The 25,681-nt window shown below is 42.5% G+C and overlaps 1 protein-coding gene across 1 annotated transcript in view; it reads right to left on the bottom strand.

Annotated features, from left to right (window-relative positions):
• c5 (complement component 5) overlaps nucleotides 1-25,313 on the bottom strand; it is a 155,378-nt gene extending 130,065 nt beyond the window's left edge. Inside the window, exons 1-6 of the mRNA XM_041194155.1 lie at nucleotides 25,249-25,313; nucleotides 24,232-24,424; nucleotides 13,839-14,001; nucleotides 12,538-12,608; nucleotides 12,121-12,212; nucleotides 4,864-4,946 (exon numbers count right to left, since the gene is read on the bottom strand). Of these exons, the coding sequence (XP_041050089.1) occupies nucleotides 4,864-4,946; nucleotides 12,121-12,212; nucleotides 12,538-12,608; nucleotides 13,839-14,001; nucleotides 24,232-24,424; nucleotides 25,249-25,313 (667 nt within the window). The remainder of the gene's footprint in view (nucleotides 1-4,863; nucleotides 4,947-12,120; nucleotides 12,213-12,537; nucleotides 12,609-13,838; nucleotides 14,002-24,231; nucleotides 24,425-25,248) is intronic.
• Nucleotides 25,314-25,681: the final 368 nt, after the last annotated feature.

Below are 25,681 nucleotides of genomic sequence, written 5' to 3'. Positions count from 1 at the left end.
CGCACAATGGCGTCACGTGAGCGTCCAGATGTCATCGTGCACTCGTGATATTTCGGTCATAGGCACGAGTGGGTGCTGGAGCTGCGCTCACCATTAATTAAGAGGCCACTTAAGGCCATTGTAAAGCCAATTGTTGGCGATTTTTTGTTGTCTGGGCAATTTCACATTCGCCGCACGGACAAAAGGGGCAGGCGGATAGCTGACAATTTCAAAAAACTCATCCACAGGTGGCATAGAAGGTGTGAGCAGCATTTTCAGTGTCAGTAGTGGGGAGTTTGGTACACAATTTGTTTCTGGTGACTTACTGGCACTTGGCAGTTTCATCTCCGTTTGGGGCTTCATTCATAGCATTTCCAGGCTTCATTTCGGAACTCCTTGGTGTTTCCAAGGCCCCGGGATGACTGAGACCATGTGGACCCTTCCAGGTATCAGACGACCTTCCGTTACCTCCTCTGAGGAGGAAGAGAGGGGCAGAAGGGAGAGGGGGCCGAGTGTCCCAATGCAGCTTCCAGGGGAGCGACCGGAGGGAGGAGATGTGCAGGCACAAGGTGCGCAGGGCCAGCAGGTAGTCCAAGGTGGAAGGGGCTGCAGAAAATGCCACTATCCTGCTGCCAGGGTTTACAGGCAGCGATGCAGCTACCTCAATATGTCCAAAGGAAAATGCCAAAGGAGGCTCCGCCTCTCAAGGGAGACTGTGACCTCCATTTGTCAGATGATTGGGCCTGAAATCAGCTCCAATTGGGTGAGTGGGCACCCCATGCCAGTGACTCTGAAGGTCACAGTGGCCCTCAACATCTTTGCCTCTGATTCTTTCCAGGAGTCAGTGGGGGATCTGTGTGATGTCTCCCAATCAGCTGTTCATAGTTGTGTCAGCCTGGTGACAGAAGCTCTGTTCAGGCGGGTACTGACCTTTATCTTTTACCGTATGGATGAGGCCAGCCCGGCCGAGCGAGCCAGAGGCTTTGTAGCGATTGCTGCGTTCCCCAGCGTCCAGGGTGCAATCGACTGCACACATATGACCATCAAGGCACCAGTGGGTCAGCCGGGTGCCTTCGTCAACAGGAAGAGATTCCACTCCATGAACATGCAGATAGTGTGTCACCACAGGATGCAGATTCTGCAAGTCTGTGCAAGGTACCCTGGCAGTTCCCATGACGTGTACATCCTGAGACACTCTCAGGTGCCAAGGCTCTTCAGCACTCCAGCCTGACTGGATAGAATGGCTGCTGGGTGACAAGGGCTATCCGTTGAATACATGGCTCATGACACCTGTCCACCACTCAAGAACAGAGGCAGAGAAGCATTACAATACGAGCCATGCTTCCACAAGGGTGGTGATAGGGAGAACCATAGGTCTTCTCAAGATGCGCTTCCAATGCCTGGACCATACAGGCGCTGCATTACAATACCCCCCAGAATAGGCGTCACTGATTGTGGTTGCATGCTGCGCTCTCCAAAATCTGGCACTGGTAAGGGGGGACCCACTGGAGGAAGAGGATCGACGCAGCTGCACAGGCCACAGATGATGAATCCAGTAATGAGTCAGAAGATAAGCACAGTGAGGAGAATGCTGAGGGCATGGAGGCAGACCTTGGTAACCTCCAGGGAGGCAGGAACGCTTTGATCCAACCCTCCCTCAGCTGGGCTACCAAAGATCAGCTTCAACCGCGTGCCAGGGCTGCTGCCTTCATCCCAGATGACTGAAATGACCCTTTCATTTGAACCCAAAGAACACTCAATGCCTGTGCAATAAAGTTCAGAGCTACTCACATCCAGCATTACCTACTGGCATACGCTACACCAAAAAAATAAAAAGGTGAAGGATACTCAAGCCAATATGACAAAAACAAAATTTGTCTCATTTTGACAATCCAAAGCAATTTACATAACCTTCTCTGGTCTTCATTCCGAGACCAGTATAGCTAAAGCAAACATAAATGAACAGAAAAGCCCGTGAACTGTCCCTTTTATGCTCATGGTGTCTTTAACTTATGTTTCCGAGTGCTACATCTTGGTGCCCACCCCTTGCTGTTACAGGCATTGGAGCCAGCCTGCTGACTCTGCTACCATGTTGGCCTTGATGACCTTGGAGGTCGTCCTCTGGACTGTGGAGCCTGGAAGCGTGCGGCCAGTGTCATGGCTGGCATCTCCCCAGTCATCGCAGCCTCATCAGATGCAACAGTCACTGGCAGAGGGGCGGAGGACCTGCTGCCATCATCCAGAGCATCCTGCGGGGAACCTGCAGAGAAAGCAAGCAACTTGCACGGCACTGTGAGGTTGCTCTCGGCCTCCCTGCTCATGACTGATGGACGGGCACCTAACTGGGATACTGGGTGCCTCATCCATCTCCTACACTGGCACTGAGCACCTGAGGTTAGTGCATGAGTGAGGGCTTGCAGGTCCAAGCACAACCCCAGGAACCCCTCATTCTGTCCCTGAAGCTGCCTTTTCATGAGAGTTGCCTCTCTCTCAATGGAGGAGGCAATGTGCTCGGCCATGAGGATCAATGCAGTGCTCACATTCTGCACGGACCCCTCCACAACAGAAACCATGGCACACATAACCTCATGGGTCTCCGCCAGATCCTCCTGCACATCTCACTGGACATCCAGTACCTGCCACCTAATGGATGACTGCAGAGGCTCATCATTTGCCTTTGACTGAGCATCGTCCTTGTCCCCAGTAGTCCTCTGATTGCTGGCGTCCTGGGCACTCTCTGCCTCCGCCTGCACCTCAAGCTAGTGTGAAGCACCCTCACCAATGTGCACGAAGATGCTAACCGCCAGTCTAATGCCCACTGAGCTGCTGGTTTCTGCGCTGGTGCTTGCTTCAGAGAGCGGGTGTGATGCAGGTGCAAGTGAAGTTTGGTAGTCTTTGGGCATCAGGGGTTATCCCTTTGGGGTCCTCACAGCAAACGCGTGTTGGCAAACCTAAAAGGGAGGACAAGAGCATGTCATTAGTTAAAGTCATCACACTGTCACTGTGCATGGCTGGTGAGACAATGAGATCTGCATCATGGTGCCATCATCTTTCAATGATCAATGGGGGCTCCAGGTTCGATGCTCCCATCAATGAAGGGACTACACTAAAATAGTTGCACAATCTAAAACTCTCAACTCTTACCTTTGTCAGGCAGCCCTGCCTCTCCATGCCCGGTTGCATGCGGACCATGCCAGCTCTCGAGCTCAAGGGCGTCCTGCTTGAACCTGCTGAGCAGCAAGAGGTTGGACGGGCCTCCGCCTGTATGTGCCCTCTCTGCTTGGTTATGGCTCATCTTCTCTTGAAAGGACAGAGGTGCATTGGTTAGTCCACTCTCTACCTGCAGTGCCATTGCAGCCGGCCAACCCCAGCTGAGGAACACCTCGCAGGGCACTTCTGAGTCATGGCCCTCAAACCGCAAGGCAGTCAGTCCAAGCAGCGAGGGTTCACCCACTTGGCCAGCTCCGGCATCATTGACAGTTGACCCTCAGACTCTAGCACCCTCGAGGTCTACGGGGGTGAAGGCCACGCCTTAACACTCCTGCACACTGACCACTGCCAACATGATACTCACCCTTCCTGAGCGCAGCAGGTCATTGAAGTCCTTCTGGCACTGCACCCATGTGCGCCGCAACATGTCATGACTGCTCACTAGCGCTGCCACTTCCTCCCATGCCCTCTTGATGAGGTGCAGTGGCCTCTTCCTCCCATCTCTGGGGGCAAAGGTGTTGCTCCTGGCTGCCACCTCCTCCAGAAGGATGGCGAGGCACTCATCTGAAGGGCAGGAGGGCTGAGTGCCCACCCAATCTGCTGTCCCGCCTGCTGTGTCCAGCCACACTCGACTCCATAACTTCAATATTGACAATGCAGAAAAGACGTTCTTCCATGGGAGCCTTCCAGGGGCTGCCTGGGCTGTTGTTAAACTGGCCCCCGGGTCACCATTGGATCCAGCAGCTGACAGGCTCCTGCATGGTCCTTCCCGGCCAGTGACAAGCCACATTTCACACTGAGTGGGCCTTAATTGGGGGCCGATCACGGGTGATGGACTGTTTCCTGTCTGCTCCCGGGCCCGCTCACTGTGCCTACCCAACGACCTCAAAATCCTGTCCAAAAGTGTATTAGCTCAAAAGACAAATTTTCTTCGAGAACTACATACTCCAACTTAGCATTACCAAGTTCTGCAATCAATTTTAAAATATACAGGTAAAGCTAATCTGATGTACTGAATACAAAATCTATAAAGTGTCAATTTGCAATTCTGTTCACAGGTTGAAGTTATTATTTTGTAATGGGATAACAAATAACCCATACACATTGCACTAAAACGGAATAAATAGTTAATTTGATTTTTTTTAAATGACTGGTTTCCTAGTCCGCAAACACTTTTTCTGTTCCTTAACATCTTGACTTTACCCATTAGCGACCACGTTCCTATTCAGTTTTCTTTCTCTATTTATTAGTATCTTGTGTCTTACCCCGGTAACATTTGCCATGTGACATCATCTGATAGGAGGAAGTTATTTTTTCTTAATAATATTGAGATTATAGTTCAGTAAAAGAGAATGCCTTATTTTTCAGTAAAACAGCCGTCACAAGCAGAGAATACTTCCCAAGTTCCAGTAAAACCCTCTGCTGAGCAGTAACCATTCTATGATCCTATAATAACGCTCTATATTAAACTGCAATTATCAAAAGCCATGGTTTGCTATTGTGCATTAATACAAGAGATGTTTACATGTGGATTGCTACAATCTGTTTCCATCTTAAAGCAGTCCTTTAGTGCAAAAGCAACTTAAAGCTGAAGCTGTTCGCAAGTCAAAAATAATACAAAGAATTCACAATCATTTGCCAATGCTCGTGTTAGAATATTAAGTATTGATCTACCATATTCTTTGATCTCAAACTGTGTTGATGTAGATGTTGAGAAGTCGTTTTTGTATAAAGTTTCTATTTTCCACAAGCCATATCTGAAAAGAAAATCAGTGCAATTTAAAAAAATAATAACAGTTTTATTAATCCATTTGAGCTTTATATAAATATTTCTGATTTGCAAAGCCATTCTTTTGCCAAACATACCATTTCTATTCTACTAGGTATGCGATGTGAGGACTAAGGAACACAAGTTTAAGTTATCAGTATCAAAGGGATATAGGAAAGGTAGACATCCTTTTTTAGTATGATAGTAAAAGAAATTATGGAATATAGTAACAGAATGCAATGTAGAACAAAAAATCATGGCAGGATTTTACATAAATGACTGGATGAATTGCCATTAAGAAATGCATACATAAAATCATAATAAATAACCTCATGAATTTGGAAGGATAGATCAGGTGCATTAAAATTTCTCTTGCCCAAAACAATATTATGTCCAAAACAATATTATGTCACTGTGATCTAGATTTTTAATTCAATCCAAGCCTAAATGATATTGTCAGTCAAATAAACCTCTTGGTGGTCACATAAGGAGTAGAATTGTTTGCTCAGCTTGCCTACCAGCCCACTGAATTAGCTGGGAGAGTTTAAAGATAATTGTGCAGAAATATAAGACATGGGGTTGGGAATGGGGGTGGAGTTTGGGGAAACTAAGGTCAGACCACAATGGGCACCGGACCACGATTTCATGCTGTTGGGCCAATTAAGGCCCATCAAGCATGAAACGCGAGCGCTGAGCACTGCCTGTGTGGGCTGGGGGATATGGGCAAGCGGGCCGAGCACGAATTTCACGCACGCGCGTGAATGAGCGCTGCATAATCACCTTGAGGCACGGAGCTGCCTCGGGAAGATGAAGCGTTTTTTAAAAAAGAAAATGAAAATAAAAATGTAATAAAACCTGTCCCCACTCATGTGACTCTGTCACATGAGCAGGGACATGTTACTAATTAAATTTTAAAACATTTATTATATTATTATTTGCTTTTGGAAACCTCATCCCGCCCATAGAATTTTGCAAAGAGCAAATTAAGTACAGAAGTACAGGGTATATTCAGCATAATATTATTAATACTTAGTTCATGGTTCATAGTAATATTTTAGAGGCAATTTTTAGTTCTGGGATGATTAAAATTTAACTGTAGAAAATGGGATATATGCAACTAAAGCAGCTTAAAGACTATTACATTTAAAAGGTTGGGCCATGTTGACCTTAGGGATTAACAGCTAGAAAGGTAAGATCTTAAACAGCAGGTGGACTTACTTAACTAGAGAATTGGAGGCCAGGTTTCTACACTGCTTGCAAAGAGTTACAGCCCAGTGAGTTGTTTTGTTTTGGGATTGAGAACTACAATTAGTCTAAAGGCGTTCAGTGAGCCCTGGAAGGCTACGTCATAATGGATATGAGTGGAGCTTAAGAAGGTTCTAGGGTTTCAATTTATCTGTGTGTTTGCTGGGGAAGTGAGTGTTCTATAGCAGAGGAAAAGGCCATATCAAAAAGGTGCTGCTGTTAGCAGGCTCCAGGCAGCAAAAGTGTTTCTGTTAGCTGGTTCTGCATTGTTGGAGCTCAGGAAAAGTCTCAGGAGCATTTGATAGCTCAGGAGAAGTCTTGGAAAGCTGAGAAGTTGGCAGAAGGTCACTGTATCCATGCTGGAAAGGGTTACAGCTCGAAAGAAGCCCGGGGAGCCATTCATAGTTTGGTTTAGCTGGGGTGATTGGAGCTTGGTGAAATCCAGGGGCGGTGCCAACCCAGTGAAGCTAGCTGGCTATTAAAGAGCTGAAATTACGTAGAGGCTGGACTGCAGACTCAGAAATCCAGGGGAATGGAGAGTCTGGAGATGAGATTGAAACACTGGGAGGTGTACAGCTATTGAGACAGTCCGAGTCAGAGTGGCTTTCGAGGGAATTCAGAGCCTAGATTTTTGAAAATGAAAAGCCTGGAGTCTCTTGTGAGGGAGATGGAGTTTTAACAAGATTGTTTAACTCACTGTGTTCACTGATGTTTGAATGGGATGCTGAGAAAACTGTGGGACCTGTCTTGGTTCTGTTTGCTATTTAATGCGTTGTGCTATTTAATAGTTCGGCCACAGTTTGCCTGTTAATTACCTAATGTTAATTCTTAATTAACATTAAGAATATAAGATAGATATTGTAAATTGTTTTACTTTTGTGACTTTGTATAGTAAAGTTTACTTTTTTTTGTTCAAAGTCTGTGGAGTATTGTAGCTTTATTTTCTTAGCAAGTGTCTTGAATCTCAAATCTTGTCTACTTCAAACAAAATGTTATTGGTCCCTTACTGGATTACATAAGAACATAAGAACTAGGAGCAGGAATAGGCAATTCAGCCCCTCGAGCCTGCCCCGCCATTCAAAACGATCATGGCTGATCTCATTTCAGCCTCAACTCCAATTTCCCATCCTCTCCCCATAACCTTTCAACCCGTTACTAATTAAAAAACTATCTCCTCATTAAATTTAATCAGCGTCCCGGCATCCACTGCACTCTCAGATAGCGAATTCCACAGATTCACGACCCTTTGAGAAAAGTAATTCCTCCTCATCTCTGATTTAAATCTACCACCCCTTAGCCTAAAACTATGAGCTCTCGTTCTAGACTGCCCCACAAGGGGCAACATCCACTCCACATCTACTTTGTCTATCCCTTTTAGCATTTCATATACCTCAATTAGTTCTCCTCTCATCCTTTTAAACTCCAGCAAGTATAGGCCTAAACTGCTCAACCTCTCCTCATAAGACAATCCAAGCATCTCTGGAATCAATCTGGTGAGCCTCCTTTGAACTGCCTCCAATGCAACTATATCCTTCCTCAAGTAAGGGGACCAAAACTGTGCACAATACTACAGGTGCGGTCTCACTAATGCCTTGTACAGTTGCAACAGCAGCAGCCGCACCCCCCCCCCCAACTATTTTTATACTCTATTCCTTCAGCAAAAAATGCCAAAATTCCATTTGCCTTCCTTATTGCCTGCTGTATCTACATGCTAGCTTTCAGCGATTCATTCACAAGGATACCCAGATCCCTCTGCACTGAAACATTCTGAAGTTTCTCTCCGTTTAAATAAGTCGCATTTTTATTGTACCATAACATTGGTGATCTGGTCAAGGATCATAACAATAAGTTATATAACTATACAGTAAACGTCAAGTATTGTGATTTTGTTTTTAGGTTGGAACATTTTTCTGTCTGTCTAGCTGAAGGAGGTTATTCCTTTTTTTATTATTTCTGTAAGGTTTTGATAATACTGCCAATTTTGGGAGTCTATATTGGTCTGGTTTGAATTTCTGTCTGCTGAGTGAGGCAATTAAATGGTGAAAAACAGGCTGAAAACAGTCACGTTAGCTGCTTGCAAGAAACTGTTCTTCAAATGACTTCAAAGGTGTCAAAATGTCTGGGTTCAAGCGGTTGTATTTGTTTTAATTACATTATGTGCAATTCAAGACTTCGTTGTCAGCTTTAAAGAAATAAGCAAAAGGTTTGAACTCAACGGCTTGAACTTAGTAGGACACCGTATATTTAAACAAGAACCATGGCCGAGACCGGAAATTCCCACCAAAAGTCAATGGACTTTTTGCTGATTCGCCAAATTTTCCATCCCATGGGCAGGACCAGAAAATCCCAGCCCATGTGTTTTAATAGGTTTTAGCTTACTAACTGCATTAATCTATGAACCATATTCATAGAGTTGATATTATGTTAGGAATTATTATTGATATGTTCTTAATTTTCCTTTGGTATCTGTGGGAATAGGCTAACATGTTTTATATTAATTGTTTACAATGGTTTGTGTTGTTGATAAGAGAATGTAACATTGTTTGTACAATCGTTCTGTAGCCACGAGAATGTGCCTATTTTTCCCAATGGATGTAACTCCTGATGTCTGAAGGAAATAAGAGATGGACATTTTTCTCAGCCTACATGACCTTAGTTACAGAGGTGGGGTGACACCAGGTTACCTTCACCCTAATCAATGAAAAGAGGTAATTTGGACTATTTTCTAATAAGGAATGAAAGTCAGATTTAGGCATTACAAATTGGGAAATCAGAGTCTTTGTTGGCATAGTTAATTATTGCTTCTGTGGTATAATTCTTCTGAGGCACAATTCAACATATTGTCACTTCAGAGAAGAAGAAAAGCATCACTTGTACTGGCAGCACTCAAGGAATCCCAGCACCTTAAGGGATAAGAAACCTCTGTGTTGTATTCATTGCTTTTGTTACTTATATATAACATTTTGCTCAATAAATTCTACTTGATTCATAAATATTGGTAGTTTTTTCCTTGTTAGGTCAGGCAACCATTGTTATAAATTAAGAGTTCAGAACTTAGACATTTTAAATAAAAGGATTTTATAGCTCAAGACACCACTGGATACAGCCCAACCTATCCAACCTTTCCTCATAAGACAACCCTACATCCCAGGAATCATCGAGTGAACCTTCTCTCAACTGCTTCTAATGCGATTATGTCCTTTCTTAAAACTAGACACAGTACTCTAGGTGTGGTCTCACCCATGCCCTGTACAAATGTAGCAAAACTTCCCTACTTTTATATTTCATTTCCCTCGCAATAAACAACAACATCCCATTTGCCTTCCCAATCACTTGCTGTACCTGCATACTAGCTTTTTTTGATTCATGTACCAGGACAACCAGATCCCTCTGCAGTGCAGAATTCTGCAATTTAAATAATGTGCTGCTTTACTATTCTTCCCGCCAAAGTGGAGAAGTTCACATTTTCCCACATTATACTCCATCTGCCAAATTTTTGCCCACTCACTCAATCTACCTAAATCCCTTTGCTGACCTCTTATGTTCACTTCACAACTTACTTTCCTACCTATTTTTGTGTCATCATCAAATTTAGTAACCATACATTCTGGCCCTTCCTCCAAGACATTGATATAAATTGTAAATACTTGAGACCCCAGCACAAATCCCTGTGGCACTTCACTCATTACATAATGCCAACGCAAAAATGACCCACTTATACCTACTCTCTTTTTCCTGGTAGCTAACCAATCCTTTATCCATGTTAATATGTTACCTCCTACACTATGAACTCATATTTTGTGTAGTAACCTTTGATGTGGCACCTTATCAAATGGCTTCTGGAAATCCAAATACAGCACATCTACAGGTTCCCCTTTATCTATGTTGTTTGTTACTTCCTTAGAAATCTAATAAATCAGTCAAACATGATTTCCCTTTCACAAAATCAAGTTGACTATGCCTGATTGCATTAAGATCTTCTAAGTACCATCCTATAAACTCCTAAGTAATAGATTCCAGCATTTTACCTAAGACAGGTATTAGGTTAACTGGAGTGTAGTTTCTTGCTTTCTGTCTCCCTCCTTTCTTGAATAAAGAAATTACATTCACCACTTTTGAAGCATTTTGGAAAATTAAAAAAATGTATCTACTATCTCAGCAGCTTCTTCATTTAAAACCCTAGAATGAAGTCCATCAGGAGCTGGGGACTCATCAGTCTTTAGTTCTAATAATTTTCTCAGTACGCTTTCCATAGTGATTGTAATTGTTTTAAGTTTCCCCCTCCCTTTCAACTCTTGATTTACAGTTATTTTTGGGATGTTACGTGTGGGCGGGATCTTCCTCTCCTGATTTTCCGGTCCCACCCATGGCGATTTCTATTGCAGGCAGGACCAGAAAATCCCGGCTTGTGCCTTCTAAAGTGAAGACAAACACAAAATATCTGTTTAATGCATCCGCCATTTCCTTATTTTCCATTATTTATTCCCTAGACTCACTCTCTAAAGGATTAACGCTTACTTTAATTACTTTTTTTTCCTTTTTAGATACCTATAGAAACTCTTATAATCTATTTTCACATTTCTAGCTAGATTTCGGTCTTATTTTAATTTCTCTCTCATTAGTTTTTTTAGTTATTCTTTGCTGTTTCTTATATTCTGTCCAATCTTCTGATCTGCCACTCTTCTTCATGGAATTGTACGCCTTTGCCTTTATTTTGATATTATCTTTAACTTCCTTAGTTAGCATGGATGATCGCTGCTACTGTGGGGTGCCTTTATAATGAGGTCATTAATTAATCCTGCCTCATTGCGTAATACCAAGTCTAGAATAACCTGCTCTCTGGTTGGCTCTAGAATGTGCTTTTCTAAGTAATTGCCCTGAAAACATTCTGTGAACTCATCTTCCAGTCTACCACTGCCAATCTGAGTTGTCCAATCTGGATGTAGATTAAAATCACCCATGATTATCACCGTACTTTTCTCACAAGCCCCCATTATTTTTTCCTGTGTACCCCATTCTATACTGTAGGTACCATTGGGGAACTATAAACTACTCACACAAGTGACTTCTTACCTTTGGTATTGCTAATCTCTACCCAAACTAATTCTGCATCTTCATCTTTAGAGCTAAAGTCGTCTTTCACTCTTGTATTGTCATCCTTAATTAACAGAGCTACCCCACCACCTTTTTCTAGATTCCTGCCCTCCCGAAATGTCATGTGCCCTTGAATATCCAGGATCCTTACCCGGCCAGTCAGAGTAAGGTCAGCAGATTTCCTTCTCTAAAATGACATTAGTGAACCAGGTTGGTTTTTACAACAATTGGTCACCATCACTGAAATTAGTATTATATTCCAAATTTATTAATTCAATTTAAATTCCACCAGTTGCCATGGTGAGATTTGAACCTATGTCCCTAGTGCATTAGCCTGGGGCTCTGGATTACTAGTCTAGTGACATTACCTTCATGCCATAGTTTCCCTCTGTGCCAAATTGGAACATATTTTTACTTTTGTTTTGAGCGTATATCAAGTGTTCTGATTAACTATGCTGCTGCTTCGATACAGTATATAGTTTATTCAACTTTGCACCATTAATGTATTTTATCTCAATTATAGAACAGCACCTTTACTACATTTTATGCTAGGTAACCAACATGATATTTAAAATTTTACCTGGCCTTGTGAACCATATATTCTATGACAAAAGTGTAATTTTGCAAAATTTCTTTCAGAATGACATGAAAGGACCTCTGACATTTGTTTAGAACTAGCAGTTTGACATAATAAAAATCTTAAAATTAAATCTGAAAATGCACAATTCATTAATAGGACTATGAATTCCCAGAAAAATAAACTTGATAATTTTCAATCTGTATCTTTGGTATACTGAATAGCAGCAATAACAATAACAATTTACTTGGGATTAGATGGAATCTTGAAGTCAGGTACTGAGATTATTCCAGTGACATCTTCATATTCAGCATAGTCCACTTTTACTCCCTCTGGATCCTTATTTTTGGAACAAACACAATTGTTTTAATTTGATTTCCTTCTTTAAGAGTTAGCTAATTTTTCATAAAATTATTTACAAAAGACAACTTAAAAATGAAGTGTATGTAAAGGACACAGAGTTTCAACATATCCTGGTACATGCTGCCCACCAATAAGCCACCCGTTCTGCAACCACGCCTAAAGTTAGCAGCTTTATACTTATTTTTATGTCAGATTTCTGCTGCTGTTATGTTACATGTTGGCATAAAATTCAGGTTTTATAACCACAACTCTTTAACTGAACCTCAATGCTATAGTTATTTTCTAAATTTAAAGAACTCACCTTAAAAGTAACAGCAACTGGTCTTCTGGCTGGTTTGAGTTCTTCATTCAAGGAATAAATTCGAAATTTCACTACAGATAAAAAAAAGCAAAAGGATATTAGAATGAAAACTAAAAAAAGCTTGCAGTTTTCAAGCTTAACAATTGCTGTATGCTATGAAATTTTCCCTTGTTCCACTGCCAAGATTCTTTAGTCTCCTCTTTTTGTGCTTATCCTAAGCTCCCTCAAGTGAACTAGAACCATGGGCTGAATTTTCCCCCCATCGGGGGGATTGTACAGGGGTGGGTGGGAGCAAGTGCAATCCCGATCGGCGCCCCTGATCTGGGACGCGCCGCCATTTTACGTGGGCGGGCCAGTTAAGGAAGCGCTGAGCGTCTCTGTGCAGGCGGCGGGGAGGGGGGATTCCCTGAGTCCGGCCCTGCACGCTTTCACACATGCGCAAGAAAGAGCACAGAAATCTCCCCTCAGGGAGATTTGTTTAAGGTTCAAACATTTAAATAAAGAATTGAAAATATTTTAAGACAGTGTCACATGAGCTGGGGCATGTCAAGGAACATTAATTTAAAAATGTATTTAATTTATAAACACATCATGAAACCTCATCCCGCTTGTGGATGAGGTTCCATGAAAAACGTGAAGGCCATCTGGGCTGTTAGCCTGCCCGTCAACCTTAAGGTTGGACGGGCAGCTCATTTAATTGATTTAATTGGTTTTAAACAGGCCTCCGCCCCTGCCAAACTGAAAATCTAAATGATGTGCGGTGATGTCGAGACACCCGCCCAACGTCACCGCGCGTCATTTTACGCCTAGGCAAGCGGGGGTGAGAAAATTCTCCCCCGTGATTCCAAAAATTAACAGACAGGTGATTATACTAGCAGTGCCCTTCCAAAGTGAGCCCATTTACTCTACATGGGGCCTTCCGGTTCCTGTGCCATCAGGGACATATCTATAGCTAGAAAACCTGGTGCCTGCTCATCACCCCTTCTTTTAAAGGTGTTTCCCTTGCCTGTAAAACCCTTTATCTGTTCCCCTCGTGTTCCCACCCATCCAGTGGAGCCTACTTGCACCCATCTGAAATCAACAGAATGAAAACTAGGCTGGCTTGAGATAGCACAAGATCCACCCAAATAGATTACTATCCAGGGGACAAAGATGAAACACTATTGTAGATATTATGGGCAGAGGTCTACTGCGGAATTTGAACATAAAAAATGAAAGCACCAGGTTCAACTGTAGAATGTAAAATTTGTCTGGTTAAGGGGAAAAATTTGGAATTGGAAAATTAAAATTAAGACTGGTACCTGATTGATCAGGAGTATAAACAGGTTTGTCAGTCTGGACAAAGAGTAATCCATTCTGGTAAGACACTGGCACTTTTTCCTCTTGAGTAAAATCTGGAGAATGTGCTCTTAAGTACACATATTGTTTTTCATTTTTCTTTCTGGGTAAATCTTTTGGCAAGATCTGTTTTTTAAAAAAAGCATACTTATTTTTGCAGACATATAATTATTTCTTCTGATTATTATTATTTCAACCATTATCAAAATCTTCAACTTTTGATAATGTGTAATATAGCATTATAAACATTTTTAAGATGCGATGCATTTCAAAATATGATTATTGGTTTCTTCTGTATTCCACAAGTGAAAGATTTAATAATTGAAAGAGTTTAAATCGTAAAGAAACCTGGTTCCAAACTTATTTTTCCTTTGTGTTTTCAGTTTTATAACAATAACCTGCAGCTCAGCTCAATGGAATGAATGTAAACAAGAGCCAGGCAGCAGAAAATGGATTTTTTTCTGAATCTTTTAACATATGATCTTTGTAATTACAGCCTTAAAATTGATTTTATTTTTCTCCAGATATTTCCCCTGCCCCTTTCCTCTCTCCTACTTCATTAATGCTGGGTATATGGCCCCATAAGCAGAATCAGCAGCCCTCCAAATTTTGCACAAATGCAATTCCTCATACAGGAACCTAGAACATGTTATTTACTACAATGAGATGGAGGTGAACTCTCAACCAGGTCAAATTATACTGTCACTCAACATGAATCTTGGAGAAAGAAATCTGGAGAGCTACCAGTACTAATGAAACCATATCCTAGCATGAGTAGATCACCTTCAGGAAAAGAAAGATTATTGAGGGGGAGTGGAGAGTTGAGGGTTAAATTGGATAAGTGCTGCCTGCTCTTTTAAACAATTTCTGTGTGTATCCAGTGCTAAGCATGCTCTTCGTTAGCTGCATGCATCAGTAGGCAGCCTGATGTTGTGAGCAGCTAACACCACTTTAAGACAACCTGCTCTTCTTAAATGTGAGGTACATTGTGACAGCAAGAAGCAGTGAGAGTTTTTTCAAAAGTCATTCTTGGCTGTGATACTTGAGCAATGGGTGAAAATGTGAGAAAGCGAACAACAAAATTTTCAGATAATGCACTGGAGGTCTTTGTGGAAGAGATGGAAAGGAGAGACAACATCCTATATCTGCAGGCATATGCTCAGGAAACAGTGGGAAGAAGTAGAAGCAGAGGTCAATGCCAAGAATGCTGCCCCAAGAACAATGTAGGAGGAAGTTTAATGATCTGACATTTGTTGCCAAAATGAATGAGTTCGTCTTCAAATGGCATATCCTACCAACTGCACCACTTGCTTCATGCACTGCTCTATTCTCGGGAACACCCCATCACCTAACTACCAACAAGCTCTATCAATCAGTACTCAGCCCTTCAATTCATACACTTTACCTCATCCTCACACACAGCACCGTTGCAATCTTTATACGCACAATTCGCAGCTTGCATGCACTGACAGCTATTCATCCATGACAGCCACATTACCCAAACGTATCACAGGACTCACTGTCATACTTCCCGCTTCCTTGCAAGACAAGGCAGTGCATAGCACTAGGCAGGTGAAGAACTGGAGGAAGACAAGCATTCCCGTGTGTTTCAATTCCCATGAAGACGACAGTGGTCATCGTGGGAAGGGGCATCAGTGAGTCCATGGTCACTGGCGGGTTGGAGGGATCAGTGGCAAGGTTATCTGCATACCTAATCCTCCTTCTCTCATCCTACTTCTCCTTTATCCCACAATCTTTCTGATTCACAAGCTGCAGATGGCGTAAGCATGCACTTCTTACTTTCTCCTATTCCCTCACCACAATCCAACTGTTGGCCCTTTTTCATTTCAGGTACATAAGAACTGGAACCTTCACAATCAGAGAAGGAAGAGAAAGGAGACAGTGAAGATGATGACACATTGTCACCCAACCTTAAAATTGCAACCACCAGCTCAGAGACTGATGATGCATGTATTTTACAGACTATTTTAGAGGAGGGATCTGATATGGTGAGACATCAAACATCACTGCACAGAAATCAGAGAGGGAGGAAAAGGTTGTACAGGTGCAAGTTCACTGGAAGGTGAGGTCACACACCACTAGTTCTGTATAAAGGAGTTAGATGAGGCCAGGCCACAGAAGAAGGCTGGTGGACATACTGAAAAGCTTGCCAAAAAGTATGCACTCAATGGTGAGTAGCATGGAGGAGTCCAGCACCAACTTGAGACACAGGGCTTTGTGCAGAGCGTGGAGCCCATCCTTTGAAAATTGTGGTTCCAGAAGGTAGAAGGTGTGGTTGAGGTTATTCCTATCCGGACACCTGTGGAATCCACCATTGCACAGCTTCCGAAGGTCGCTGTCAAGGCTTTCATTGCAACACAAGTAGCTTCCATCAAAGGTCTGAGTGCTGTAGTGGAAACTCAGATTGCGTCCTTGCAAACTCAAATAGCTGCTGTCATAAAAAATGACTTGTATTTATATAGTATAATTTAGGAAACATTTGGCAGCTACTTTGGCACAGAAACTCCCACAAATAGCAATGTGATAATGACCTGATAATTGCTTTTAAGTGATGTTGATTGAGGGATAAATTCGGCTAGGACACCAGATACCTCTGTTAAAAGGGACTTTCAAAGATTTACAACAGTATATCAATCCAGCAGGTTAGTAAGATTGCTGAGGGATCACTTCAGAACAGTGGCAGTGGCTCAAAGGAGGACAAACCAGCCATTCTCTCTCAGGATGACAGAATTCCTGCTCCTGCCCTTGCCATTTTTGCCATTGCTGTTGTCTAAAAGCCAGCCAGCCCAGACTGATATGGTGCAGTCTGAAGACGGGTATTCTAGGCCTAGAGATGCCTTCCAAGGTCGTCTGTAGTCTCCTTAACTAAAGGTGTGGTTGAGATTACTCCTATTGCTCTTGAATTATTTGATCACATAGAGTCCAGGCAAATGCGAATTATCTTTGTTGCAGCCTCCTTTCCTCTTCATGTTTCTCCACTTCCTGTTGCACTCCCTCCTCCTCCACTTCTTCCTCTTCTTCATGCTCCTGCTCCTTGGCTTTTCACCTGACAGACATGGCCTGTTTCACAGATTGTGGGTGTTGCTGGAAAGGCCAGCATTTATTGCCCATCCCTAACTGCCCTAGAGAAGGTGGCGGTGTGCTGCCTTCTTGAATCGCTGCAGTCCATGTAGTGTAGGTACACCCACAATACTGGTAGGAAGTGAGTTCCCAGATATTGACCCACCGACATTGAAGGAATGGCAATATAGTCACACGTCAGGATGGTGTCTGGATTGGAGGAGAACTTGCAGGTGATGATGTTCCCATGCATCTGCTGCTCTTGTCCATCTTGGTGGTAGAGGTCATAGGTTTGGAATGTGCCATTTAGCCTTAAGAGCCTTGATCAGTCACTGCAATACATCTTGAAGATTGTACACACTGTTGCCACTGTGCATCGGTGGTGGTGAGAGTGAATACTGAAGGTGGTGGATGAGATGCCAGTCAAGTGAGCTGTTTTGTCCTGGATGGTGTCGATGTTCTTAAGTGTTGTTGGAGCAGCACACATCCAGGTAAGTGGAGGGTATTCCATCACACTCCTGACTTTTGCCTTGGAGATGGTGGACAGGCTTTGGGGAGTCAGGAGGTGTGTGACTCACCACAGAATTCCAAGCCTCTGACCTGCTCTTGTAGCCACAGTGTTTATATGGCTAGTCCAGTTCAGTTTCTGGTCAATGGTAACCCCCAGGCTGTTGATAGTGGGGGATTTAGCGATGGTAATGACACTGAATGTCAAATGGAGATGATTGGATTCTCTCTTGTTGGAAATGGTCATTGTCTGGCACTTGTGTGACATGAATGTAATTGACACATATCAGCTGAAGCCGGAATGCTGTCCAGGTCTTGCTGCATATGGGCAGAGAGTGCGTATTTGAGGAGATGTGACTGGTGCTTTACATTGTGCAATCATCAGCAAACATTCCACTTTTCACAGAAGCACAGAGTGCAGAAGAGGCCCTTCGGCCCATTGAGTCTGCACCGACATGTGAGAAACACCTGACCTACCTACCTAATCCCATTTACCAGCACTTGGCCTATAGCCTTGAACGTTATGACGTGCCAAGTGCTCATCCAGGTACTTTTTAAAGGATGTGAGGCAACCCACCTCCACCACCCTCGCAAGCAGCGCATTCCAGACCGTCACCACCCTCTGGGTAAAAAAGTTTTCCCTCAAATCCCCCCTCACCTTGAACTTGTGTCCCCTTGTGACTGACCCTTCAACTAAGGGGAACAGCTGCTCCCTATCCACCCTGTCCAAGCCCCTCATAATCTTGTACACCTCGATCAGGTCGCCCCTCAGTCTTCTCTGCTCCAACGAAAACAACCCAAGTCTATCTAACCTCTCTTCATAACTTAAATGTTTCATCCCAGGCAACATCCTGGTGAACCTCCTCTGCAATCCCAGCAGTGCAATCACATCCTTCCTATAATGTGGCGACCAGAACTGCACACAGTACTCCAGCTGTGGCCTTACCAAGGTTCTATACAACTCCAACATGACCTCCCTACTTTTGTAATCTATGCCTCGATTGATAAAGGCAAGTGTCCCATATACCTTTTTCACCAGAGATAAAAACAAAAAAACTGTGGATGCTGGAAATCCAAAACAAAAACAGTTCTGTTGAAGGGTCATGAGGACTCGAAACGTCAACTCTTTTCTTCTCCGCCGATGCTGCCAGATCTGCTGAGTTTTTCCAGGTAATTCTGTTTTTGTTACCTTTTTCACCACCCCACTAACATGCCCCTCTGTCTATGGACACACATGCCAAGGTCCCTTTGTTTCTCAGAACTTCCTAGTGTCATGCCGTTCATTGAATACTTCCTTGTCAAATTACTCCTTCCAAAGTGTATCAGCTCACGCTTTTCAAGGTTAAATTCCATCTGCCACTTATCTGCCCATTTGACCATCCCGTCTGTATCTTCCTGTAGCCCAAGACATTCAACCTCACTGTTAACCATGCAGCCAATCTTTGTGACATTGCAAACTTACTAATCCTACCCCCCACATAGGCATCTATGTTGTTTATATAAATGACAAATAATAGGGGACCCAGCACAGATCCCTGTGGTACACCACTGGACACTGGCTTCCAGTCACTAAAGCATCCTTCTGTCATTATCCTCTGTTTCCTACAACTAAGCCAATTTTGAATCCACCTCAACAAATTACCCTGTATCCCATGTGCATTTGCCTTCTTTATAAATCTTCCATGTGGGACCTTGTCAAAGGCTTTGCTGAAATCCATATAAACTACATCAACTATACTACCCTCATCTACACACCTGGTCACCTCCTCAAAAAATTCAATCAAATTTGTTAGGCATGACCTCCCTCTGACAAAGCCATGCTGACTATCCCTGATCAAACTTTTGGCCTAATGATGGAGAGAAAATTATTGAGGAAGCAGCTGAAGATGGATGGGCCTAGGGCACTACCTGAGGGACTCTTGACTTTATTCTTTTTTTTCATTCATTCATGGGATGTGGTTTCTCTGGCTGGGCCAGCATTTATTGCCCATCTCTTGTTGCCCTTAAGAAGGTGGTGGTGAGCTGCCATCTTGAACCACTGCAGTCCATGTGGTGTAGGTACACCCACAGTGCTGTTAGGAAGGGAGTTCCAGGATTTTGACCCAGCAACAGTGAGGGAATGGCGATATATTTCCAAGTCAGAATGGTGAGTGACTTTGAGGGGAACTTCCAGGTGGCGGTTTTCCCATTCAACTGCTGCCCTTGTCCTTCTAGATGGTAGTGGTCGTGGGTTTGGAAGGTGCTGTCAAAACAGCCTTGGTGAATTCATGCAGTGCATCTTGTACATGGTACACACTGCTGCTACTGTGCGTCGGTGGTGGAGGAAGTGAATGTTTGTGGATGTGGTGCCAATGAAGCAGGCTACTTTGTCCTGGGTGATGTCAAGCTTCTTGATTGTTGTGGGAACTGCATTCATCCAGTCAAGTGGGGAGTATTCCATCACACTCCTGACTTGTGCTTTGTAGATGGTGGACAGGCTTTGGGGAGTCAGGTGGGTTTCATAAGAACTAGAAGCAGGAGTAGGCAATTCAGCCCTTCGAGTCTGCCCCACCATTCAATACAATTTTGGCTGATCTCATTTCGGCCTCAACTCCAATTTCCTGCCCTCTCCCATAACCTTTGCTAATTAAAACTATGTCTATCTCCTCCTTAAATTTTTTCAGCGTCCCAGCATCCACTGCACTCTGAGGTAGTGCATTCCACAAATTCATGACCCTTTGAGAAAAGTAATTCCTCCTCATCTCTGATTTAAATCTACCACACCTTAGCCTAAAACTATGGCCTCTCATTCTAGAATGCCCCACAAGGGGAAACATCCACTCCACGTCTACTTCATCCATCCCCTTTAGCATCTTATATACCTTAATTAGATCTCCTCTCATTCTTCTAAACTCTAGCAAGTATAGGCCTAAACTGCTCAACCTCTCCTCATAAAACATGACCCGCATCTCTGGACTCAATCTAGTAAACCTGCTCTGAACCTCCTCCAATACAACTACATCCTTCCCTAAGTAAGGGGACTAAAACTGTGCACAGTACTCCAGGTGCGGTCTCACCAATCCCTTGTATCACCAAAGGCTCCTCCATCATTGAGGATGGAGATACTTGTGGAGCTTCCTCCTCCAGTAAGTTGTTTAATTGTCCACCACTATTCACAGCTGGTTGTGGCAGTACTGCAGAGCTTAGATCTGATCTGTTGGTTGTGGGATTGCTTAGCCCTGTCTATCACTTGCTGCTTCTGCTGCTTGGCATGCAAGTAGTCCTGTGTTGTAGCTTCAGAAGGTTGACACCTCATTTTTAGGTATGCCTGGTGCTGCTCCTGGCATGCCTTCCTGCACTTTTCATTGAACCAGGGTTGTTCCCCTGGCTTGATGGCAATTGTAGAGTAAGAGATATGCCAGGCCATGAGATTACAGATTGTGTTCCAATACAATTCTGCTGCTGCTGATGGCCCACAGCGCCTCATGGGTGCCCAGTCTTGAGTTGCTAGATTTGTTCAAAATCCATCCCATTTAGCACAGGGGTAGTGCCACACAACACGATGGAGGGTATCCTCAATGTGAAGCCGGGACTTTGTCCCCACGACTGTGTGGTGGTCACTCCTACCGATACTTTCATGGACATATGCATCTGTGGCAGGCAAGTTGGTGAGGATGAGGTCAAGTATGTTTTTCCCTCTTGTTGGTTCCCTCACCACCTGTCGCAGACCCAGTCTAGCAGCCACATTCTTTAGGACTCTGCCAGCTCGGTCAGTAGTGGTGCTACCGAGCCACTCTTGGCGATGGACATTGAAGTCCCCCACCCAGAGTATATTCTGTGCCTTTGCCACCTTCAGTGATTCCTCCAAATGGTGTTCAACATGGAGGAGCACTGATTCATCAGCTGAGGGAGGACGGTACGTGGTAATCAGCAGGTGGTTTCCTTGCCTATGTTTGACCTGACGCCATGAGACTTCATGGGGTCTGGAGTTGATGTTGAGGACTCCCAGGCAACTCCCTCCCGATTGTATTCCACTGTGCTGCCACCTCTGTTGGGTCTGTCCTGCCAGTGGGACAGGACACAGCCAGGGATGGTGATGTTGGTGTCTGGGATATTATCTTTAATGTATGATTCCATAAGGATGACTATGTCAGCCTGTTGTTTGAGTAATCTGTGAGACAGCTCTCCCAATTTTGGCACTAGCCCCCAGAAGTTAGTAAGGAGGGTCAACAGGGCTGAGATTGCCGTTGTCATTTCCGGTGCCAAGGTCGATGCTGGGTGGTCCAACCGGTTTCATTCCTTTTTTGTGACTTTGTGGCGGTGTCTTACAACTGAATGCCTTGCTAGGCCATTTCAGAGGGCATTTAAGAGTCAACCACACTGCTGTGGGTCTGGAGTCATGTGTAGGCCAGGCCTGGTAAAGGATGACACATTCCCTTCCCTAAAGGGCATTAGTGAACCAGATGGGTTTTTAAACAATCGACAATAATTTCATGGTCATCATTAGACTTTTAATTCCAGATTTTTATTGAATTCAAATTCCACCGTCTGCTGTGCTGGGATTCAAACCCAGAGCATTACCCTGAGTCTTTGGGTTACTAGTCCAGCAAAAATACCACTACACCATAGCCTCCCCATAGTGGGTCAAATACAGGTGGCACAGTGGACTGCAGCAGAATCAAGGAACTACTGCCAGGATAACGGATGTTCTTCTGCATTAATTTTACGTGGTTACATTCCAACTGACTAAGTTAATGAAAATTGCTGAGTTCACATGAGGTGGATGCATGGCAATGAATGTGCAGTCAATGGCACAATGGGAAAGCCTGCAATCTGTGAAAATCCTTATACTCTTTCTGCCTGCTTGACTCTGACAAAAGGCAATGAGTTGAATCTGTCCCTATAAATAGTGAGCCTTGGAGACCTTCATTATGCGGCAGTGTAGTGCAAAATGCAAAATGTTGCTTATATCTCCAGCAGCAGCCTGGGGTGCAAGGATCCAGATGCATAAAATGCCACAGTCACCTTGATAGTCATAGGCAATACTGTCCTTGTCCTACTTTGATATTACAGCAATTGCCAGATTTTCGTCATGATATCTTTGATGAAACGAAGAATTCTCATTCATAGGTCCTTGCTGAAGTTGAGGTTAAGAGAATTGCTCTCTAAAACTCTCTGTGGATTTGTCTCCTACCCAAGAGCTGTTTTTCCTTTCTTCATCATTCCTTTTCTAGCAGATTTAGCAGTATGTCTGCCTGGCCTACTTACCCAGAGGCAGCCTGACCAAGCCACACAAGTTTTAAGGCAAAATATTTTTGCTATTTGAAATTGATGTCATAATCTGCTTGCTCTGGATGCTGTTGGCAGTGCCTGGGTACCTGCACATCCAAACTTCTTTATCAAAATGGCCTTCAGGGCAGTTTTCATTGGAATTATGCGTGCATCTCCGACCCCATTTTCAAGTGATTGGAGACTGTGTAGTACCTAAAAAAGACACCCTTCACAGCCCAATTCTGCCTTCCCATTAACATTGACAAACCCTGCATTTTGTTTAAAGAAATTTCATATTAACATAATACAGTTTAATTTAAAACTGAATCAGTTAAGGGCATAAGAAATAAGAGCAGGAATAGGCCATATGGCCCCTCAAGCCTGCTCCTCCATTCAATAAGATTATGGCTGACTTGATCTTGGTCTCAACACCTTGACTCCCCTATAATTCAAGAATCTGTTTTTCTCAGGCTTGAATATATTCAATGATTCAGTATCCACAGGTCTCTGGTGTAGAGAATTCCAAAGATTCATGATCCTTTGAAAAGAGAAATTCCTTCTTTGGCTGCTGGCAAGTACATCCCTAGTTTTCATGCTATGAACAAAACACAAATTATTAAGAATAGGTAGATATATTTATGCACAACATTATCTGCATGGCTGGATCAATGACAATCGAGGTCCTTGGTTGGTGAAAAGAAAGAAATTTTTAGGACAGAGAAAAATTAAGAGACAGATACTGCCCATAAAGATGGTCTTAGAGAGAAGGTAAATGAAAACAAATCAAATGTTTAGTTGGTAACATAGACACAGTAGGTAATGTGGCAACAACGCATGCTGAGAAATCATCATGTGGTGTGCATCAATGAATGCATAAACTGTTTTATTCTGAATTATTTATTTACTCAAATTTGATTCTGAGTGATCATAGTCTGAACTTAGAACTTTCAGATTGTCACAAAATAATATGAGATCAAACTATACAATGTCATAATATGTAAGCATCAGCTGCGACTCTTGCCTCTGAATCACAAGGCTTCTAGGTTCAGGTCCACTCCAGGACTTCAGCACAAAAATCCAATCCAGGCTGACGCTCCAGTGCAATACTGAGAAAGCGCTGCACTGACGGACTTTTAGATGAGATGCTAAACCGAGGCCCCATCTGTCCTCTCAAGTAGACGTAAAAGATCCCATGGCACTATTTCAAAGAAAAATCATGGGGAAGAAAAGTATTGGCCAATACTTATCCCTCAGTCAAGATCACAAGAGAAACAGATTATCTGGTCATTATCTCATTGATGTTTGTGGGAGTTTGCTGTGCACAAATTGGGTGTTCTATTTCCTGCATGACAATAGTCAAATCTTTCATCGGCTGTAAAATGCTTTGAGATGTCCAGTGGCCATGAAAAACATTATGTAAATGCAAATATTTCTTTCTTTCAAGGATTCAAAGGAAATAGCACAAAACATTTTGTCATAGTTTTCTTCAGTTATTCAAAATTATAAAAACAGACTTACAGTAACATGTGAAGATCCTTGAAATCCATTCTCTTCATTTATTGTAACCATTTCTTCTGCAAAGATCTTTGTCCTATCTGGGAAACTCCTTAGAGTGATTAATATACGTAACGAATTTGTATATCCATATGTTTGAATCACCACAGTCTCAGCTGCTCCCACTCTAAAGATCTTAGGTGCTGTAATGAGGTACCTATGAAAAGATAGTCAAATTGAGCTTATCAAATATAGTTAATCAGTCAAACAATATGTCAAAAATTGCATTAAACTATGATGCAAGTCAAATGCACTTGTATAGTTTAATGGACAATAAGGGGTGAATTCTACAAGTGGGTGTGGTATCACATTATTTCAGCACATTTACGTAGAAAATATGTCCACGTTAATTTTTTGACAGTTGGGATTTTATTGGACTTTCGTGAAAATTACATAGCAGCTGAAATGGGCTCCAAAAAGATTAACATTTAAAAATATAATCGCATATCTATTACATAATATTATTATACTGAATCCTATGATGGTGTTCTTAAATTAGCAAATCTTGGAGATCTTTCTGCATTTATGCAGACAATTCAGTCTGTCCAGATGAATAAACATCATTCAAAAAGATTTGAACAAAAAAGATTTTTACATTTCAGAACACATCTGATCATAATGCTTAATTCTGTTTCAAAAGCCACACACTTGCTGAAGTAATTCTGTAGTTTTCAAACAAAAATGAAATCTTAAGCAGTAGTTGGATTTGTAAAGTACTTTCTTACTGCTAAAGAAAGACGAGAAATTTAGGTTTAAAGTTAATACCTATATAACAAAAAATTCTATGACCAAAAACTGATGCCAATACTATTGAAGAAGAAACGCACTGGACATTAAACTTTAGAGCCCTATAAAATTGTACAGGGAAGGCAATGCAACAAAATATCCATTTCATCTAAAATCCTCTTTTCTATTTTGAAGAAGGACATTAGTCGCAACATTAGAATAATTTCTAAAAGGATTTTAAACTAAAGTACTTACGTGCGTTCTTGCCCATTACTACTTCGAAACAGAGCCACAAAACTAATAATAACTAATAGGTTCATATTCTGATGCTTTCTAAGCCATTACGGTGACTGAAAATGTTGTGTCAAATCAAAGGTTATGGTTATTTGGTACCACTTATCTGAGTTTATTGATGAATTGTGTAACTATTTATTTTTGGTTAATAATAAATTAATCTGGTTGTGCTAATGTTAGGGATTGAGAAATACTTTTTGTGAATTATTAAACAGTATATAATGCTCTTCCATTAACTTTATAAAAATTGAGAAGACAATTAAGGGGTCAGACATATCAGTATTGAGTGTAGTAAAATGCTATGACCACAAAATAATAGTGATTAATTTTTTGCTGTATAGTCATACCAGATCTGTTTTCTTTAAGTATTATAGCATTATTTTTTAAATGGTTG

This window comes from Carcharodon carcharias, chromosome 8 (genome assembly GCF_017639515.1).
Source record: "Carcharodon carcharias isolate sCarCar2 chromosome 8, sCarCar2.pri, whole genome shotgun sequence".
NCBI classification, from domain to species: domain Eukaryota; kingdom Metazoa; phylum Chordata; class Chondrichthyes; order Lamniformes; family Lamnidae; genus Carcharodon; species Carcharodon carcharias.
The sequence above is the reverse complement of the archived record's forward strand: the minus strand, read 5'-3'. Positions and strand labels throughout refer to the sequence as shown.